The following is a 12,683-nucleotide window of genomic DNA, read 5'->3' on the forward strand; positions in this document are numbered from 1 at the left end:
CACAGCTATTTAAAAAAAAACATCCTCACCAGACTGATGATGTGTATGATGTCCAGATGCTTCAACAGATTGCCTTTGTTCACTGTCTGGAGAAGGAGAATGAGGGCTTTCTGTAGAAGATGATGCCAAATGTGCCTGAGCTGATGCTGCAGATGATGTAGAAGGTTGAAGAAACTGTTCAGATGGAGTATCTACTTCCATTGCAGTTTCACCCACTTCTGAATCAGTGCTTGATGGGGCCGTAGGAAGAGTTGAAACATCTGACTGAGTTGTTCCACCTTTGAAAAACACAAGTTAATGCAAATGCCAATACTGAATGCTTGCTAAAACCATCTCCTCTAAAGAGATATATTCAAGAAATACATATGCACTTGAGTGTACACACGCACATGAACACCCATACACACACACAGAAACAGATGATTTCAGGATATCAAGTACATCCACTTCCGGTTTACTAGGTCCATCTGGGTAAAAATCCATCCACGGCAAATTCTTATTAAAATAATCTTTCAGGGGAGTTCCCGTCGTGGCGCAGTGGTTAACGAATCCAACTAGGAACCATGAGGTTGCGGGTTCCGTCCCTGCCCTTGCTCAGTGGGGTAACGATCCGGCGTTACCGTGAGCTGTGGTGTAGGTTGCAGACGCGGCTCGGATCCCGCGTTGCTGTGGCTCTGGCGTAGGCCGGTGGCTCCAGCTCCGATTCAACCCCTAGCCTGGGAACCTCCATATGCCGCGGGAGCGGCCCAAGAAATAGCAAAAAGACAAAAATAAATAAATAAATAAATAATCTTTCAAGCAAAATGCTTAGTACTGTAGCTTAACTTAGACAAAACTATACGACAGCTTATGAGATGCCTATACATAGTGTCTGGTCCCTTAAATTTGACGATAATAATTATGATTTAATAGCCAGACAACAGAATAATGGATTTATATTAACATATTTCTATTTCATAACATGAGGTCCTTGGTAAAATATTTAATAAAAAATTTTATTGACAAGTAAAGCTACAAATAGGTCAGAATAAGATTAAGTTTCTGATTCCCATTTCATTAATAGCAATGTTTTAACTGCTAAAATCACATGATACAGTCATGATTTTAAAAGGCTTGAATGTTTATTATGTGTTGTGCCTTGTGCTATCTGCAAAATTAAGAATACTCAATGACCATCCAAAATTTCCCTAATTTTTCAGCTCCTAAAGTAACAGAAATAAAAGTAAAAATAAACAAATGGGACCTAATCAAATTTAAAAGCTTTTGCACAGCAAAGGAAACAAATAAAATGAAAAGACAACCTATAGACTGGGAGAAAATACTTGCAAATAATGCGACCAACAAGGGCTTAATTTCCAAAACATACAAACAGCTCATATGACTCAATAACAACAACAACAAAACCCAATCGAAAAGTGGTCAGAAGACCTATATAGACATTTCTCCAAAGGAGACATACAGATAGCCAACAGGTACACAAAAAGATGCCCATCATTACTAATTATTAGAAAAATGCAAATTAAAACTACAATGAGGTACCTGAAATTGGTCAGAATGGCCATCATTTAAAAAATCTACAGATTATAAACGCTGGAAGGGGTGAGGAGAAAAGGGAATCCTCTTGTATTGTTAGTGGGAATATAAACTGGTACAGCTATTATGGAAAACAGTATGGAAGTTCCTCAGAAAACTAAAAATAGAGTTGCCATATGATCCAGCAATCCCACTCCTGAGTTTATATCCCAGCATAATTTCAACTCAAAAAGATACATGCACCCATATATTCATGGCAGCATTGTTTACAATGGCCAAGACATGCAAACAACCTAAATGTCTATTGACTGATGACTGGATAAAGATGTAGTTTATATATATAACAGAATACTATTCAGCCATAAAAAAGAATGAAATAATGCCATTTGCAGAAACATGGATGCAACAAGAGATTATCATACTCAAGTGAAGTAAACAGAAAGACAAATATTATACGTTACCACTTTTATGTGGAATCTAAAACATGACACAAATGAACTTATCTAGGAAAGAGAAACAGATGCACAGATAGAGAAGACACATTTTTGCCAAGGCAGAAGGAGGGTGGGGAATGGAAGGATAAAGAGTTTGGGATTAGCAGATGCAAACTGCTATATATAAGATGCTCTTGGGACAGAACATGATAGAAGATAGTATGAGAAAAATAATGTGTATATATATATATATATATATATATATATATAAAACTGTGTCACTATGCTGTACAGCAGCACTCTAAATCAATTATACTCTAATAAAAATAAATTTAAAAAATTAAAAAATATATAGGATGCATAAACAACAAGGTCCTACTATGCAGCATAGGAAACTATATAAATATCCTGTGATAAACATAATGGAAAAGAATACATACGTATTAACTATCATATCAGAAATCAATACAACATTATAAATCAACTAAACTTCAATAAATTTTTTTTTAAGCTTTTATTGATTTGGGGGAGTTCCCTGGTGGACTAGTGGGTTATAGATCTGATGCTGTCACTGCTGTGCCTTGAGTCGCTGCTGTAGCATAGGTTTGATCCCTGGCCCATGAACCTTCCCATGCCATAGGTGCAGCCCCCAGCCCCAAACAACAACAACAACAAAAATTTCACTGCAGTGATTTTGCTGAAAATCTAGATTACTAAAAGAAAAATGAATGAACTAATCAAGTTCATGTCTTAAAAGATGCAACCATCTGAGTTCCCTTTGTGGCTCAGCAGTAACCCAAATAGTATCCATGAGGACACGGGTTCAATCCATGGCCATGTTCAGTGGATTAAAGGATCCAGTGTTGCTGTGAGCTGTGGTGTAGGTCCCAGTAGCAGATGTGGCTTGGATCCCGCGTTGCTGTGCTATGGCAAAGGCTGGCCACTACTGCTCCAATTCAACCCCTACCCTGGGAACGTCCATATACCACCGTGAGAGCAGCCCTAAAAAAACACCCAAAAAAAGAAGATGCAACTATCACAGAATATGAAAGTTTTTCTTTCAATCATCTTGATTTAAATATTTCTTAGTTTAAATTCAAGCACAAATTTAATAACTCTTAAGTGAATCTACTGTCTAAGAAATTTAAGTTTATATGCAGAACTTTATTTATGGATGACATTCAATACAATTTTTCATTTTGGGATTTAAAACATTTAGCAGTTAACTTTCATACTCCTCATTTTTGACAGAGATAGGTAACTTCCCAAAGACCAAAACTGGAAGGTAGTGAACCAAAATATTAAAACAGGTCAGGGAGTTCCCATAGTGGCGCAGTGGAGACGAATCCGACTAGGAACCATGAAGTTGCAGGTTTGATCCCTGGCCTCACTCAGTGAGTTAACAATCCAGTGTTGCCGTGAGCTGTGGTGTAAGTCATAGACATGCTCAGATCTGGCGTTACTGTAGCTGTGGTGTAGGCCAGCAGCTATAATTCCGATTAGACCCCTAGCCTGGGAACCACCATATGCCGCAGGTGCGGCCCTAAAAAGACAAAAGACAAAAAAAAGAAAACAGGTCAGCAAACACCAGCAACAATAATTAACAGCTGTTGTATATAAGTAACCAAAAGGAGAAACTATTCAGTTATGTAACATTTACATATCTATAGAGTTTTATCTACTTCCATTCTTAGAGTACATACAAAAAGAACTTACAATGGGGAATAGCAGACTCTTACTTTTTTTGAGAAAAGCAAAAAATTAGGGCTAGATGTAGTGGAACTGGAGGAACAAATTATACCAAATACCTTTTGTCCTATACTGTCCCACACAATACAATAAAAATCTTGTGATTACTAAAGATACAAAACATGGTACACATCAGATGATATAAATAAAACTGACCTTCATAAATAGTTTTTGTCAGCTTTCTGATAACTTCCAATTAATAAGAAAAATTACCTCTGGGTCGAGGTCTTCCTCTTCCTCTATTGCTTTGTGCAACTTCACTTGCTTCCTCAAACCACCGTGATAACATGTCAGACATTCTCTGCATCAGTGACACATTGGGACTTTGCTCTCCTATGACAACACAGGTCTTATCAGTGAATTTAGTAATAAAGTAAGATTTTTCATTAATGCAAAAACATATTCAAAAGACTTTAAAATGAAAGTAATTTTAAAAAATCAAAATTTTTACAAACCTCATGGTTACTAGTCAGATTTGTTTCTACTGTGCCACAATGGGAACTCCCCAGAGTAGCAGTTTCTTATGCTTATCAAAGGCACTTTTTAAGGAAGTTCCCGTCGTGGCTCAGTGGTTAACGAATCTGACTAGGAACCATGAAGTTTCAGGTTCGATCCCTGTCCTTGCTCAGTGGGTTAAGGATCCAGAGTTGCTGTGAGCTGTGGTGTGTAGGTCAAACGCGGCTCGGATCTGGCGTTGATGTGGCTGTGGCATAGGCCAGCGGCTAAGCTCCAATTAGACCCCTAGCCTGGGAACTTCCATATATTGCAGGTGTGGCCCTGGCAGGGGAGGGGGGAGCACTTCATAGGAAAAAAAATTTTTTTAATGTGCTCTCATAAAACTCTCAGGTTGGAACTGAGAGTTTTCATTTCTCTTTATGATACGTACAAAAGGCAAAAATTAAGAAATTCGATAATACCCAATGTTTTATGTGGCAACAAACAGAACATTCTTACATTTTGAGTGAGAATGCAAAGTAGTGCATACTTTTGGAAGGTAATTTGATTACTATCAAAATTAAAATGTACTCATCTAGTGACCCACACATTCATTCCACTTTTAGGAATTTATCCTAAAGCACACTTACTTGTACAAGTATGCTAAGATGTATATACAAAGATGTTGCAGCATCACTTATAATGGCAAAAAAATGGAAACAAGTCTAAACGTTAATTTTTACATATCCTATTTAAAAAAAAAAAGTTGACCGAAGTACAGTTACCATCTCGTTCTCTTTCACTCTCAGGCCTTGCTCGGGGTCCAGTATCTGACCAATCACCACGAAGTCTCAAACGCTTAACTGGAGGCTGTCGTAACTAAAAGATGAGAAGAAAACTCATTTGCTCAATTCTTAAAGCACACTATAAGTCTAGTAGATTCTTTCCATCTTCTCACTTTCTTTACTGAGATGTTAAATCAAAATATCAAAAAAGAGCCATAAATATCCACTGATGTTGACAGCCTGTACTTATTATCTTCACCCTAAAGAGTCTGAATGTAACTTTGAAATCATGTAAATGTGGTATCTAATCCTGCTTGTATCACTTTCCAGCAGATAAGAGGAAAGTTATCTAATTATGTTGAACCTAAGTTTTCTTTTATAATAAATATAGTCTAGGTAAAGTACCTACATAACTAACTGGCAATAGGAGTTATTATTTTACTATTATTATTGACAATTTACTCTGATTCTCCCCCCAGCATCTCTTCCAACCCTGCATTACTCACCTCAATGTCTCTTAACTCTACCTTGTTGCTCTCATTCTCAGCTAGTAACTTTTCCTCCTACTTCAGAGAAAATAAAGTCAGTTCCATAGAAATGACATCAATTTCCTCAGCTACATTCTACAAACTTACACTTCTTAATTTCTTCCAACCTTTTTCAGAAGATGTATCACTTGTTTTGTTTAAGCCTAAACTATTCTTTTTCTTTCATTCCCTCAACAATTATTCTTTCTCTACCTACACTCATTTCTTCTTTCTTGGTTCTTCCTTAAAATACGCTAACAATTCTTATTTTTAATAAACAAAACACCCCAATTTCATATTTCTAATGCAGCTACACTCTTTTCTCATGCTTTCTGAAGCTTTACTGTCAAGCTTCTATTTAAAAGTTTATATTCTTTCTATTTTTTTCTACCACTCCTTCCTTAATTCACTGAAATCAACCTTACGCTTCCATTTTTCACTGAATTCATTCTCACCAATGTAACCAGTGAATGATCAATTAAGTGATCAAAAATCAATGTACAATTCAAATGTCACCTTTCAGAGCTGTTTTTTTCTTTTTTGGCTGTGCCCACAGTATGCGAAATTTCCCGAGTTGGGAACTGAACCCACACCACAGCAGAGACCAGAGCTGCTGCAGTGACAACTGCCAGATCTTTAAGCCACTGCACCAAAAGGGAACCTCAGAGCTTACTCTTTTTATTTGATGTCTATGTCACCTGACACTCTTAATCACTCCCTTTTACTTTTACATTTTTAACAACTTTTTATTGATATAATTAATACATGGTAATATTTACCCTTTTAAAGTATAGAAATCAGTGGTGCATATTCACAAAGCTATGCAACCACCTGCATCACACTAATCCAGAATATTTTCATTACCTTAAAGAAAAAACCCTATACCTATCAGCAGTCACTCCCCTCGTCCCCCTCTACTCACATCTTGGCAACCACTAATCTACTTTCTGTTTCTATAGATATGCTATTCTAGACATCTCCTATAAATGAAATGTGATCTTTTGTATATGGTTTCTTTCACTCAGCATAGTATTTTTTCAAGGTTCATCCACATTGCACTATGTATCAATATTTCATTTCTTTTTATGGCACAGTAATATTCCATTTTTTTGGATATACTACATTTTATTTATTCATTCATCAGGTGATTAACATTGAGTTGTTTCCACTTTTTGGCTATTATGATTAATGCTGCTATGAACATACATGCAAGGTTTTGTTGTTTTTTTTTTTTAGGCAGCACTAGTAGCATATGGTGGTTCCCAGGCTAGGGGTCAAATCAGACCTACAGCTGCCAGCCTACACCACACCCATGGTAACGCAGACCTGAGCAGCATCTGCAACCTACACCATCGCTCATGGCAATGCCAGATCCTTAACCCACTGAACAAGGCCAGGGATCGAATCTGCAACCTCATGGTTCCTAGTCAGATTCGTTTCTGCTGTGCCACAATGGGAACTCCACCTGCAAGTTTTTATGGAGACATATTTTCAAATTTCCTGGGTATATGTCTAGGAGTGAAACTGCCGAATCATACAACTTCTACGTTTCACTTCTGAGGACCTGCCTATTTTTTTTTTTTTGGCTTTTTTGTCTTTTTGCCATTTCTTTGGCCGCTCCCTCGGCATGTGGAGGTTCCCAGGCTAGGGGTCGAATCAGAGCTTCAGCCACCGGCCTAAGCCAGAGCCACAGCAATGCGGGACCTGAGCTGCATCTGCAATCTACACCACAGCTCACGGCAACACCGGATCCCTAACCCACTGAGCAAGGCCAGGGATTGAAGCCGCAACCTCATGGTTCCTAGTAGGATTCGTTAACCACTGAGCCACGACAGGAACTCCTAGACCTGCCTATTTTCCAAAGCACCTGGGCTATTTTATATTCCTACCAGTGATATCTGAGGGTACCAATTTTTCCACATTTTCATCAACACTTGTCACTTTTTTATTTTAGTCAATCTAGTAAGTGTGAACTGGTCCCTCACTGTGGTTTTGATTAGCATTTCCCTGATAGACAGTGATACTGAACACCTCTTTATGTACTTACTGGCCATTTGTATATCTTCTTTGGGGAAATGCCTATTCAAATCTTTTACCAGTTTTTAAATAAGAATTTCTGTCTTTTTATTGTTATAGAGTTGTTAGGTATTCCTTATATAACATATTATGGATACTAGATTCTAAATGATAAATCAGATATATGACTTGCAAACATTTTCTCCCATTCTGTGGGTCACTATTTTCTTTAACAAAACAATCACTGATTTTTTTTCCTTCAAAATCAAGCAGATTTTTTTCTGTAAATTTATTTTCTCTAGAAAGCATACCAAGCAACAAGGAAAATGGAAAAAAATAAAACCTCTACATCCTCAGCAAAGGAAACAGGGAAAAAAAAAAAACACCCCACAAAATTTCATATTATGTATAAGTATGATTAAGAGCAACTGAGGGAGTTCCCACTGTGGCTCAGCTGTAACGAACCTGACTAGAATCCATGGGATATAGGTTCAATCTCTGGCCTTGCTCAGTGGGTTAAGGATCCGGTGTTGCCATGAGCTGTGGTGTAGGTCACATACGCAGCTTGGATCCTGTGTTGCTGTGGCTGCAGCATATGGCCGGCAGCTATAGCTCTGATTCAACCCCTAGCATAGGAACTTCCATATGCCAAAGCTGAGGCCCTAAAAAGCAAGAAAAAAAAGCAACCGAGAATAACCAAATCTGCAGAGCAAGTCAAAAATGTGATAGAGAATAATCAGATTACAGGGTGCCTAGTGTGGCAGCTGTCTAAAATCTCAAACAATCATTTCCAGAAAGAGAGAGCCTCACCCTGCGTATAAACTGCATTTAGAATAACAAACTAGAGTTCGGCTCCATGGTTATGAGAGAGATTTTTATATTACACAGGCAGAAAAGTAATGTTATATAGCCTCTGCAACTATTTCTGTAAAATCTTTAAGTTAAAAACAGCCCCAAGTTAGATTCTTTTTTGAGACATGCAAAATAGTTTAGTCAAGAAGCCTGATAATAGGTAGTTCCTGTCATGGCTCAGTGGTTAATGAACCCGACTAGAATCCATGAGGATGCAGGTTCAATCCCTGACCTTGCTCAGTGGGTTAAGGATCTGGCGTTGCCATGAGCTGTGGTGTAGGTCACAGATGTGGCTCAGATCCCTCATTGCTGTGGCTGCAGCGTAGGCTGGTGGCTATAGCTCAGATTTGATCTCTAGCCTGGGAATCTCCATATGCCGCGAGTACGGCCCTAAAAAGACAGAAAAAAAAAAAAGTCCTGATAATACTACAGCATTCATTCAGTCAGTCATTCAATAAATATATTTTTAGCAACTTTTATGTGTCGACCACTATTCTAGGTATTGGGGAAAGATCAAGGGACAAATCATAAAAATCTCCAATGTCACAGTTTATAGAATATATGAAATAAAAAAGTAAAATATACAAAGAAAGTGATCTGTTACAGAAGGGAAAAAAAAGTAGGGAAGGGAGATAGATAGCTAGTACCAGAAAATTAAGGATTACTATTTTAAAGAATGTGGTACGGTAGGATGTAATGGAGAAAATGACAGAAAAAGAAATCCAGATGAGACCATTTCAGGCAAAGTAAATTCAGAAGCACAGTTAGCCTGTCTGAGTAAGTAAGAAAATAGATACGGCTAGAGCAGAGGAAACAAAGGAGAGAGCAGGAGAATAAGAACCGGATGACATAAAATCGTAAAGCCACTTTAAGGACCACAGTTTTGTTTTGAGCCAGGTGGGGGGCCACTTGGAGGGAGGATCAGAAAGATGGCATGATTTGACTTAGGTTTTAAAGGGTCACTTTGTCTACAGTGTAGCTAAAGGATTGGAGAGAGTGGATGTAATAGCAGGGGACTAGTTAGAAAGCTACCGTAATAACACAGGAGGAGAGATGCTGATGCCTTGAATCAGGATAGTAGTGGTAGAGTAGGAAGTAGAATTACAGATTTTGAATATAGGCTTCCTCTGCTATCTGAAAGTAAAATGTTCCTCTGAAAACTTTCCTAAGTCGAAATGGAATAAAGAAGCAATTACCCTAGGACATATCTTGCTAACAGATGCATAAAGTAAATCAAGATAAAGCACAGATGCTTAGAAACGCAATTCAAAGCTATGGTGGCCGGATGCTGAAACAGAGATGTAAGTCAAAGCTACAGCAGGTTGATGCTGAGATGCCAAGTGTAGTTCCAACAAGGGAGCCTGGCAATGCCACTTGTTGTTCAGGGTGCACACTGCAAAACAAACACTGATTGCTATTTTTGCTTTTCGCCTTTTTTTTTTTTTTTTTTTTTTGGTAAAAACGAAAATCCTCTTTGGACTTTAGTTAGTGAAAGCAGGTACTAATGTAGGTCTTTAATAAAAGCAAAGTGATAAATAAGCAAGCTTTCAAAAAGTGGAGGATTCTTATAAAACTTTTAGGAGTAAATTATGGGGACCAGGAGAAAATGAGAGATTGGATTTAACAAAGCAGTCCAATAATGGGGTGGGTGAGAAAAATGTCAAAAAGATGTGAGCAAAAGTTAAATAAGACAATAAAAAGGAATACAAAAGTAAAGGAAAATGAGAAGTGGAAAAAATTTAAATAAGACACATGAAGATGCTAAATAAAGGGGAAAAGTAAAAGAAATTATTAAATCATATAGGAAATAAAGAGATACTTAACAAATTTAGAAAATATAAAAATATGAAAACATAAGGAAAAAAATCATAGATTAAACTTCTATTCATACCTTAAAACCCTTCTCAAGTGTTTTTTACGTGTCCAATTGAAAACAATTATTCCTTCCTTTGGTCAACTTACACAGGACATAATTCTTTGTCTTTTGTCTTTTTTGTCTTTTTGTCTGTTGTTGTTGCTATTTCTTGGGCCGCTCCCGTGGCATATGGAGGTTCCCAGCCTAGGGGTTGAATCGGAGCTGGAGCCACCGGCCTATGCCAGAGCCACAGCAACGCGGGATCCGAGCTACGTCTGCAACCTACACCACAGCTCACGGCAACGCCGGATCGTTACCCCACTGAGCAAGGTCAGGGACCGAACCCGCAACCTCATGGTTCCTAGTCGGATTCGTTAACCACTGCGCCACGACGGGAACTCCGAACATAATTCTTAAATATAACTCTATTATTTAAGTTCCATATATTACTTTATATTTTATTTATAACTTTATTCATTTATTTGTAAACTCCTGAGTCAGAGATCATGTCTTTGTCATAGTCACCCTTGATTTTTTAAAGTTTAGTACAGTGTACAGTATATAGCATATAGTGGGCACCCAATAAATATTTGGTGAGCTGAGCTGAGTCTGTCTGAATATTACCGTCAAGGACTTAGCATAAAACACTAAAAGAAAAGACAGTGAGATTGAGAGATTTTAATTTCTTCTATTTACACCTGTGAACTATTTTGCTTATTACAATAAAAATAAATTATTTTTTAAATCTTAATCCATTTTTAGAATTATTGTTCCTAATTTAGTTCATTCAAAGAATACTGAGAAAAACACGTTCAGAATAAAACCAACTGTTCATGACTCAGCCTCACTGACTCTGATTATATAAACGTCTTTTGGCTAAGTATTCTATGGTATAAAAGCTAGCTGGCTCACTTAAAATGTTTCCACATTTCCAACTCTTTCATTACGCAACAGTCACAAAGTTTGACTGTAACTTTACTGAAGCACATTATCTCAAGAGGAAATTACATAGCAACAACAAAATGACAAAGCAGATTTCATATATTCAATCAGACCAATAAAGTCAAAAGAGCTTTCACTAGCCATTGTGTCCTCTTCTTCACCAACTGCCTAATTCATTTAAACACAGTGCCACACTTAAAACACTAAAAATAAATTTATAAAGTAATTTTTTTTTTTTTTTAATTTTATAGTCCCTTCAACCAGCAACTGTAAGAACTGGATTTAGTTTTGCATCTCACTAAGAGTTACAAAATTGTCGCTGTTCTTTAGTACCTTTGAAACGTATTCATTCATAAGACTTGGGTCAAAACCATAAAGTCACTGATGATTAACAAAAAGTAATGGTTAATTTCAAAAGACATTTATATTCCAAAGAATAGCATGAATAAACATAGGATATCATAAAATAAAAAAAGCCAAAGTGGAAAACATCTTGGGGAAAGAAGCTTAACAGTTTAAAGCAAATATTTTTCTATTGCTATACCGACCAATATATGATTTCTTTTTTCGTTTTTATTTAAGGATATACTATTTCTGGTTTTCGCTCTTCATAAATAAGAAAACAGTTCACTATTTTAGAGTCATGTTAGGGACAATAATTCTTTCACCTATTTTTAATACAAATATATATATATAATGTACAAACTTTCAAGAGACTAAATGCTTATGTTCATGCACCAACAGGAGTTTAAGCGATTATCATTTACTATTTATAAGTGGATAAGAATCTCCTCCCTTGATTATGTACACACACCACACATACAAACACTTTAGCTTGCCTTTTTCTCACTCATATGTATTTTCTAAAATGTACCTAGCAATAATATCATTATCACTAGCTCATATTTGTGAAATAGGTAGAATCAGGAGAAGAACTGCTATCCACATATGAATAGTAAACATTGTTATATGAATATAAACATTTAGTCTCTTGGAAGTTTACACATCACATTTATTATTACTTGCTTTTTAGGGCCACACCCGCAGCATATGGAAGTTCCCAGGCTAGCTGAACTGGCACTACAGCTGCAGGTCTACACCACAGGCATAGCAACTCAGGATCTGAGCCGGGTCTGCAACCTACACCACAGCTCACAGCAACACTGGATCCTTAACCGACTGAGCGAGGCCAGAGATTGAACCCACATCCTCATGGATCCTAGTAGGGTTCGTTAACTGCTGAGCCAGGAAGGAAACTCCAACATTTTTTATTATCTTAATTGCCCTTTCTGTAACTGTTAGAACTGTTAATTTTTCTTGCTTGCTGCTGTGCATCCATAAACTTGGAGAAACATTTTGCTACTAAATATCTTCTCTTTAAAAGTAAAAAAAAATAATAATAATTAAAAAATTAAAAAATAAAGGGAAGTCCCATTGTGGCGCAGTGGTTAACAAATCCAACTAGGAACTATGAGGTTGTGGGTTCGATCCCCGGCCTTGCTCAGTAGGTTAAGGATCTGGCATTGCCATGAGATGTGGTGTAGGTCACAGACAT

General features: G+C 37.2%; 1 protein-coding gene across 1 annotated transcript in view; it reads right to left on the minus strand.

The window, feature by feature from the left end:
• The window catches only part of DCAF6 (DDB1 and CUL4 associated factor 6), a 165,152-nt gene that overhangs the window by 78,590 nt on the left and 73,879 nt on the right, over positions 1 to 12,683 (minus strand). Inside the window, 3 exon segments of the mRNA XM_047783996.1 lie at positions 30 to 278; positions 3,930 to 4,049; positions 4,937 to 5,030. Of these exon segments, the coding sequence (XP_047639952.1) occupies positions 30 to 278; positions 3,930 to 4,049; positions 4,937 to 5,030 (463 nt within the window).

This window comes from Phacochoerus africanus, chromosome 6, assembly GCF_016906955.1.
Source record: "Phacochoerus africanus isolate WHEZ1 chromosome 6, ROS_Pafr_v1, whole genome shotgun sequence".
Taxonomy (NCBI): Eukaryota; Metazoa; Chordata; class Mammalia; order Artiodactyla; family Suidae; genus Phacochoerus; species Phacochoerus africanus.